The sequence below is a fragment of the Nansenia antarctica genome (assembly GCF_963989245.1).
Source record: "Nansenia antarctica genome assembly, chromosome: 19".
Lineage (NCBI taxonomy): Eukaryota > Metazoa > Chordata > Actinopteri > Argentiniformes > Microstomatidae > Nansenia > Nansenia antarctica.
This window is the reverse complement of record NC_137692.1, coordinates 21,862,623-21,872,392: the sequence shown is the minus strand read 5'-3', so window position 1 is coordinate 21,872,392 and position 9,770 is coordinate 21,862,623. Positions and strand designations below refer to the sequence as shown.

Below are 9,770 nucleotides of genomic sequence, written 5' to 3'. Positions count from 1 at the left end.
CTCTGGAAGGCCCCACGCGCGCGTGGCTTTGCGTGGTCACAGGCATAGCGGGGATTTTTGTGTCTATTTCGCCGCAGGCCAGTGCCGGGCAGCGTTTAGTCTAGCATGAGACCTCCGAGGGTGAACACCCGAGTTTTCACACACTAAAGGTGCTGAAGGGACCACGCACTCCGGGGATACCACCAACCGAGTCAGCGGGAGAGATCCACCACCAACCATGTACAAGACCAGTTACCTGCGCGAGGTGCGCAAGGAGAAGTATGAGCGCTCTGACGTCTTCCTCGAGGAGCCCTCCAGCAACGACATGTCGGCGGGGGCCTCGGCCATCCAGGGCTGGGAGAACCTGCAGGAGCTCAACGGTCGCTTCGCCCGGTACATCAACCGGGCCCGCGTGCTGGAGCAGCGCAATGCCGTCTTCCGTAAGCAGCTGGAGACGCTGCAGCGCATGGAGGAGGCCAGCGGGCTGGAGGAGGCCTTCACCGAGCAGATCGGCCTGAACCGGCAGCGCATACGCGAGCTGTCCCACGACCGTGCCAAGCTCGACCGCGAGTTGAAGGATGCCTGCCGCATGCTGGACGAGTTCACCAACAAGTGAGTGTGTGTGTGTTTATGTATGATTAGGACTAACATGTGTGGCAGAGAGGGAGCAGGGTTCCCACGGGTCCTTGAAATCCTTGAAAGTTTGTGAATTTGAGGGGGAAAAAGCTATGAAAATAGACATGGGTCATTGAAAGTGCTTGAATTCCCCCCCCTCTCTCTCTCTCTAAAAATATATAGAGAGATAGATATAGATATATAGATCTCTACCACAGCACAGCAAAACAATATATTGTGAAATATGTGTAAAGTTAAGCAATACAGAGACTTATATATTATATATTGCTTAACTTTACACATTGCTTAACTTTACACATATTTCACAATATATTGTTTTGCTGTGCTGTGGTAGAGAAGGCAAGAGACCATCTAGTGTTCACACATTCAAGCCTCTCTTTTTTTTAATGGTTGTCTGTAGGCGGATCATAGTTCCTATACATTCTCATCTAGATCTGTCTCAAACTATGCCCTGTTGGGTCCTTGAATATGAGGGAATTGAGTCTTGAAAGTCCTTGAAAGGTGCTTGAATTTGATGTTTCAGAAGGTGTGGGAACCCCGAGGGAGATTAAATGTAGTGTAGTGTATATGGAGACCTGTGCGTATATGGAGACCTGTGCGTATATGGAGACCTGTGCGTATATGGAGACCTGTGCGTATATGGAGACTCTGTGCGTATATGGAGACCTGTGCGTATATGGAGACTCTGTGCGTATATGGAGACTCTGTGCGCACTACTCAAGACGGTGCGTCACGTACTGTACTAAATAACGCACGTGTCCTCCTAACCGTTATAAAACAACCAGTCATAACTGCCTTGTGCACAGCCGAAGGCTCCATCTCAGACGTATTAGATGTGATCGATGTGAGATGGAGGCCAGAAGAGAGATGCCTATTGGCATCGATATTGACTGAATGTATCATGAATAAATAATCCTCACCCCGCGATACCAAGATGAATTCCGAGTAGCCTACTAACTGTAAGATGAACAGCGCACTGAACAGTCCGCTTAGTGGTTTCAAGGGGAGAAAAGGACACGGGAGAGGTAATCAATAGAGATGTGAAGAGAAAACCAACACTAGGTTCCACCTAGGTTCTACCTCATGTGCTTGAAAAGAAACAGCAATGCAAAACACTCGATGTCAATACATGTCCCATACATGCAACACTATAAAAACGTAAAACAAATATAATTAATATCTATAGTATAGTATTAACTGTTTATTTTTTACTGACACTTACAGGAGCATCTGAATTACAGTAAGTCTAGATTTACAGATGTAAAATAGGTGACCTCATACTTTAAGTAGGCTATTACATTTTGACATTTACATTTTTGGCATTTAGCAGACGCCTTATTCACAAAGGGACTTACAATCAATACATTTGAGTAAGCAAGTGAATCATCAATCCACCAGTCTAGCAGAAAGAGTAATCTAGCTCAGGACAGTGGTCATTGGCAGTCGTCGTGACAGAAGAAGAAAGACGATAACAAAAATTATACATATATAATATATATATTATTTTTTTTATAGACACTGGAGAAACAGTACAAGGGGATAGTAGAAATCTCAGGAGACACAGTGCTGGGAGGTAATAGATGTTGAATAGTAATGGATAGATAAGTAAAACAGTGCTGATGTTTTGTGCTCCATAGATACAGAAATGAATGTGAATATCAGGAGCAGCTGAGAGGCACGTTGGAACAACTCAACAAGGTACGGACAGGGTGACGTTAACCAAACTATCATCACACGTATTCATTCAAATTTGCCATTAATTCACCATGCTTTTATAAGACAAATAATTGATTAGGATGTTAAACTGCAGCACTTTTAGAAAAAAAAATGATTATCCGAGCCTGTATAGAAACACTTAATCTTGGACAAGAAATAAAACACACAAGGGTGTACAGTAGGCATATAAAAAAAAAGAAAAGCAAGAAAAATGAAAAAGGGAAAGACACATAACAATAGAAGACATTAAAAGTACATAATGTGGAGAGAAAAGCAACAAAATGAAACGAATCAAATCCAATCAGATACAGACATGGTGATGACAGATAGTATTACTACAGACATGGTGATGACATGGTGATGAAGGACATTTTGAGATGTTTTTTTGTTGTAAATAATGTATTTATTGAATTGACAGTGATGGAGAAGTATTCATCTGATGTGTGTTACAATTCCATGATGGAGCTCCTCTATATTTAATTGAGAATTGATCCTCTTATCCTCCCCTCCCTTGCTCTCCTCACCTATCCTCTCCTCTCTCCTCTCCTCTCCCCTCCCCTTACCTCTCCTCTCTTCTCCTCCACTCTCTTCTCCTCTCCTCTCCTCCCCTTCCATCTCCTTTATTTCCATCTCCTCTCTTTCCTCCCTCCTTCTCCTCTCCTCTCCTCTCCTCTCCTCTCCTCTCCTCTCCTCTCCTCTCCTCTCCTCTCCTCTCCTCTCCTCTCCTCTCCTCTCCTCTCCTCTCTTCTCCTCTCCTCTCCTCTCCTCTCCTCTCCTCTCCTCTCCTCTCCTCTCCTCTCCTCTCCTCTCTTCTCCTCTCCTCTCCTCTCCTCTCCTCTCCACTCTGCTCTGACAGGAGGCAGACACAGCCCTGCTGAGAAACTTAGAGTTTCAGATCCAGTCCCAGTTTCTGCAGGATGACATCAACTCCACCAAAGACAGGCACAAGAAGGTATTTATGTATCCAATAACATACTTGAGTGAGGATGGATACAATTAAAAACATTGACACATTGAATTCACAATTGTCAGATGCATAACACGAATGTCCCGTGTTCTTTGTGCAGTTGGCCCTGAAGGAAGTATCATGGGTCTCATATCTTCAAAAGAGACTGGCACACAGGCCATTTAACCTGCAGTGAATATGTGCTCTCTTGCTCTCTCGATGAACTGTGTAAATCTAATCAATTACAACTGAAGTCCAATTCAGCCCAATGAGAAATGGGTTTAATAACCCCCTGTAGTGTTAAGGTGTTTACCTTGAAAAAATGCATTCTATTTGCTTGGGAAACATGCTTATCAGGGCTGTTAAACTTGTTATTGGACAAATCATTTACTTATAATCAGTTTATAGTGAAGCAAGTCAGGCAGACAGACACGAAGGACGAGACACAGTTAAAGGCTGGGTGTTTATGTAATCATGAAGCCTGTGTCCTACCAAACTGTTCTGCCCTCATTTACAACTTTGTTTATTGTTTTTTTTGGAGAGCAACAATTATGAATACAGCATTTATAAAAAGTAATTGCCCTCATTTACAAAGAATAGTCATTATGACTATTCTTGTATGACTAATCATTATGATTATAAGTATATATTGTTCATATATGTAATGATTAGGGTATATTCTGTAATATAATACATCATATATCATAATATACCAATATTTGATTTCTGAGATGATTCTCTTCTTTTAGATGTGTTCTCATTTAGAGTAAGCAGCTGCGGACAATGTTCCATAATGTCTCTACATATGAAATGATTCAGACACGTAGTTCTTTCATTTACTTTAGACACAAAATGCACTCTAAATGCAAATTGCTCTCTCTCGATTTGAGCTGAATTACTGAAATATAAATGTAAAAATGGAATGTTACACTAATGAATCTGTGCTGTGCTGATATGTTGTTGTTTTTGTATTTGTACCTCTGTAGAACCTGGCGGAGATCCAGACCTATGTAAACATCCTCCACCAGATCAACCAGACAACACCCCTGGCCAACGTTGCTGTGGGCATCACAGAGGTCAGGTCATGATAGCTACCAGCTGGCATCCTTGGAATGACCCTGTGTGTGTGTGTGTGTGTGTGTGTGTGTGTGTGTGTGTGTGTGTGTGTGTGTGTGTGTGTGTGTGTGTGTGTGTGTGTGTGTGATGACCCATATCCGATACCTGTGCTTACATTTGCTTACATTCGTAACACTTGAAACAACCTGCATGCGTACATGACGGTTTGGTTACCATAAACTCAAGTAAACAGACAGCCGGCACTTGCAATTGACGCAAACGAGAGAAATTCTAAGCCCTTTAATATATATTATAATATAAAGCCATTGCTTCCCGATGTATATTTAGAGGTCAGAAAAAATATTGACTGAGAAGAAAGAGAACTTTACTTTTGAATATCTGTTGTGAGCGAAACTAACGTCAAATGTCATCAAAATGACTGTCGCATTTTCAATGACGTGCGAGTTGGAATTACCAGGGATATCCGACCTGTCTGTTCAAATCACAGCCAAAATGACAGATATATATTATTTCCACATGATTGAGGCCTGAATTGGATCTGAGAATATCAGATTCAACGTGCTTTTTTTACTGCTTACACGTACATGTTACATATCCGATCTGTGCCACATGTGAGCAACACAATCTGAATGGTGTCACTTCTACCTGGCAAATGTAAACGCGGCCTAAATGTCTTCCTTCTCTCTGTGTTGTGAAGGAGCAGGAGAAGCTGCTGGCCCAGAGGAAGGTGCCTGCCCTGCAGAGCCAGCTGGAGGAATACAAGAGCGCCCTCTGTCAGCTCCAGGGGCAAAAGCATCGTGTGCAGACCGAGGTAGGGCACTGTCACACTGTCATGACAACCAGGGTTTGTGTAGGGAGGGAGGGTCAGTCCCAAAGTGTCCTCCTTTCCTCGTCTTCACATCATGTGACACGTTCTAATGCTTTTGGTCCGCATGTCGGTAACCAAATCAAAATGTTCTGACTTTTCTTTTGAAACACGGGACTACGTTTCAATGTTGTTCAGAATCACAACACAAAACACAGAAAACACAGGACTCTCGCCTCCTCAAAGTAGTCTTCACGTCCATGATCTATTTCCTCTATGTACAGTTGCATAATTCATTTCTTGAATATCCCCTTGATATGGATTTTGTTTTGTTCCCACAGGTTTTAACTAAAGAGATACCTCAGCTATCTTGTCAAATGTTGCTCTTCACTCTGTTGATGTTGTGTAGCCTGTACCTCATGGATGCCTTTACCCCTAATTAAGGGAATAGGCCAACAGTGTAAAAAAAACCTTGTTATTTTATAGAAAATAAATTAAATATATTTCAATATTTCTCTAAGACTTTTGGAATCAATATTAATCCAAACGGATGTTGAACACTTGTGCTGGACTAGCAAAAATAATTCCCTTCTAGAAGTTTCTTCTAGAACTTAATATTCTGACATGTGTTTTTTCATGGGGGCAGATGTCAAAAAGTGGTTTTGAAAACAGCTTGTTAAAAGGTCAATGTTTAAATAGGTTTAAATGTCCATCTGTTGAACTTTCTTTCACTGTGTGTGTGTGTGTGTGTTTCTCTCCCCCTCCGGAGTAAGGACACTAGAGTAAGAGCTAGTGAATAAGAATCAGAGCAAGTGCACTGTTTAGTAAACAGCCAGTGTCACTATGTATTCCCCTTCCCTCTCACCTCTGAATAAGAAGTGTTATTTGAAGTGGTGAAGGCTCTGCAGGAGACACATCCTTTTTTCATTGTGGTGACCTGGAGCTCACAGTACCCTCTGCATAATCCTCTCTCTATCTCTCTCCCTCTGTCTCTCTCTCTCTCTCTCTCTCTCTCTCTCTCTCTCTCTCTCTCTCTGTCTCTCTCTGTCTCTCTCTCTCTCTGTCTCTCTCTGTCTCTCTCTCTCTCTCTCTCTCTCTCTCTCTCTCTCTCTCTCTGCCTTTCTCTCTCACTCTCTCTCTCAGACCTCTGTGCTGGAGCAAGCCATCAAGAACACCCAGGAGAGCTACGATGACGAGATTCAGTCGTACAACGAGCAGATCGAGTCCCTGAGGAAGGACATCGAGGAGGCCGAGAGGTCCCTGGAGAAGTACACCAACGAGTGCCGTCACCTGGCCATGTACCAGACCTCCCTGGAGAACGAGCTGGAGAGGTACAAGAGGATCATCGAGAACGAGGACAACAGGTAATACTGTAGTAGCATGGTCACACACCTCTATACACACACACACACACACACACACACACACACACTCTAGTAAAATACTGGTTAAAATAGATATGTTACGGTACATGTGGGAATGCGGTACATGTGGGAAAACTAGGGTTAGGGTTAGGTGCTACGGTGCTAGGGTTAAGGTTAGGGTTAGGGGTAGGGTTAGGGGTAAGGTTAGGGTTAGGATTACGGTTAGGGTTAGACATGCCAGCATGTACCAAGTCGACGTAGCACCTAACCCTAACCCTAGTTTTCCCACATGTACCGTATTCCCACATGTACCGTAACAGATAGACACCTACACCTAGGCGCACAGGTAATGCAACACACACATATCTGGAACCGCCTGGAACTCCCCTAATACTGATCTTGATGGACTGGATGGATAGTAGATTATGCTCGCGGCTCCACCTAGTCCACAGACAGGCTTATCCTGTCGATAGTGGTCAGCAGGGTTGAAAGTGATTGATTCTGGGAATCCCCGTTGTCGAAAACTACTTTGAAACAGCAGCAGCCACAGGATGGCACTGTTCGACAGCCTACATTTGTCCAACTCACTGATGGATTCAACCAATGTGAACATCTCAATAAGAATTCGATCTACTTTTTTTTTTGTAGAATAGCATTTCCTCCCTTGCGAATGTGATCACGTTATTTTTCACTTCACAACTCAAATTTGAAAAAGGTGTTTTTTGTTGTTGTAACCTCTCCACTTTGTATGCAATCTATTCGTGGGTACTGTGTCTTTATTAAATAGGACAAATGTTCCAGGATTTCACAAAGAATACATTTAAAAACACGTAGAAACAAACCCCTTACAAATACTGTTGTGTTGGTGACGTCCTCCTCCTTCTTTCTCTTCTCCAGGTTGAATTCAGCGATAATTGGCACCCCCATTACCCTGTTCACAACAAATTACCGCTACACCCACACACCCAGTGTGTCGAGCAGGGGCAGAGGTGAGGATATGGAGAGGACAACACACACACACACATGCACGACACACACACACACACACACACACACACACACAGACACAGCTGCTTCACACTGATAATCTCCAGCGCAGACACAGACAATCAGCTACCTTCACAGGCTAACTACGCTAACTAGGGGCCCTCACGGATTCACCCACAAAGCACATGCTGTGGGTCCGCCCACTCACAGTCAAGGACCTTTACAGCCTCCAACAAAGGCTCTACCAAACAAAACACACAATGCACCTTCGACTGATATCTATTCATCTATTCGCTGCTGATAATGATGTAACAATGGTTATCATTCGGACTGCTGTTTTGTAACAGTGTTACTGTTTGAGCTGGAGGTTTTAGTGTGATGTGATTTCACTGATGGAGACGACGGAGGTGATTTGGAATCACACTGCCCTGCCTGACACAGGTGAACTCGATGTGTAACCTTCAGAACCTTGGGGATGGATGTCCTCGTGGTCTAACGGTAGGTTATGTGGGTTCAAACCCCTGTCTGTCACTGTGGGTTTCTTTCACCTGTGTGTTCGTTCCCTAGACATCACCCAAGCCATCCAGGACATCACCAGCGTCAAGCCTCGCCAGAAGAACCTGGCCAAGAAGGTCATGAAGAAGAAGGACATCTCCGCCAAAGACGTGACGGACAGCGGCCAGGACGACAGGGTCGGCGGCGGCGGAGCCGCGGGGGACGAGGACGAGAAGAGAGGGGGGATGATGGCGGAGGAGGACGGCGAGGTGAGGAGGGAAGAGAACAGGCCTCTGGGCACGATGGGCGGCACGTCTCCTCAGGACGTCCCCGACGGAGCTCAGATCAGCAAGGCCTTCGACACGCTGTGCAACATCGTCAGGGACCGCATGAGGAAGTACAAAAAGCCCGAGCCCATCGCGGACTTCTACACCAAGGGCCGCTACGTCCTGGTGACGGGCGACGGCAGCTACGTAGACCCCTGCTTCTGCACCTCCTCGCCTTCCGCGGGCCACGTCTTTGTCACCATCTGCAACGGCGTGGTCTCCCCCTACGACCCGTACGGCCACAACGACCCCACCCCTCCTCCTCCTCCTCCGCCCATGCCACCGATGCCACCCCCCCCCGGCCCCCCCTCCCCTCCCCCACCCTCCGACGGAGACGACGACAAGGGGGGTAAAGGGAAGAACGGTGGGAAAGGGAAGGGAAAGGACCCCCATCCTCCCAGGCCTAAGGACCCTAGTCCTCCTCCTCAACCTCCTCCCCCCCCAGGCCCTGGACCCAGAGCCCCCAGTCCTCCCCCTGGCCCTAGCCACCCATCCGGGCCCAAAGGAGGAAAGGATGACAACGGGGGTCGCAGAGGCCCTCCGCCCATGCCCTACCCCCGTGGCGCCAGCAGCATGCCCCCCGACTCCATGAGCTACGAGAAAGTGGAGGTGGTGGAGTCGGTGGAGAAGTACTCCGACGACCACAGGGTGAAGGGCTACGAGGAGACCGCCATGGTGGTGGAGACCATGATCGAGAAGACCAGCAAGAAGAAACATTGAGGCTCCGAACCCCCTTTCAGAAAGATTTCTGGACTAAATCCTCAACCATCTTCAACTTCTCTTCATTGTACCAGCAAGAAAAACTGAGACTGATATGATATGAGACTGGATAAAGACACCTAAAGTGTCACCAAAGACACTGATATGATATGAGATGCTTAAGAAAACGTACCTTGAATGAGACCAACCTTGTTTAGAAGTGCTAGTTCTCTCGATAGAGGAACAACCCTGCTAAAAAACTCCTCGAACATTCCTTCCATCCATGATCCTTCTACGTTGTTTCTGCCTACGCCGACTGACACCTTACGCCTTTACTGTCTGAAAACTTGGGATTATAAATAAATGACATAATAAACTACAATCTACTCCCCGTCCCCTAAAAAAAATTAAGCGTTAGAGATCTGACTGACTAACCATGATGTGTGAAACACATTTCCTATATTGATATTATTATGACATGCTTCTTTCTGCCCTTATGGATTTTTGCTCCCCAACCAACCCTCCAAGAGTTCATTTGTTTAATTGCATGCCATCGACTGCCCTCAACACAGGCTTGCTGTGTATTAAATTGCTGTAATAAGAAATAAAAATAAAATAAAATAAAAAATTGAATCAACAACCAAGTGTGCTGTCTCGTGTGTGTTTTGATGTTGGAACTGTGCAGTGTGGAACACTCACAGCTGTTTTTGCTTAAACAAACACTTATCAGTGTCAGATCA

General features: G+C 45.2%; 1 protein-coding gene across 1 annotated transcript; it reads left to right on the top strand.

The window, feature by feature from the left end:
• Positions 1–217: 217 nt before the first annotated feature.
• bfsp1 (beaded filament structural protein 1) lies at positions 218–9,051 on the top strand (the record flags this gene model as incomplete). Its single annotated transcript, XM_080548830.1, has 8 exons — positions 218–591; positions 2,253–2,313; positions 3,188–3,283; positions 4,264–4,353; positions 5,052–5,165; positions 6,303–6,523; positions 7,421–7,512; positions 8,078–9,051. 8 exons carry the CDS (start codon positions 218–220, stop codon positions 9,049–9,051), a joined length of 2,022 nt encoding a protein of 673 aa, XP_080404956.1.
• Positions 9,052–9,770: the final 719 nt, after the last annotated feature.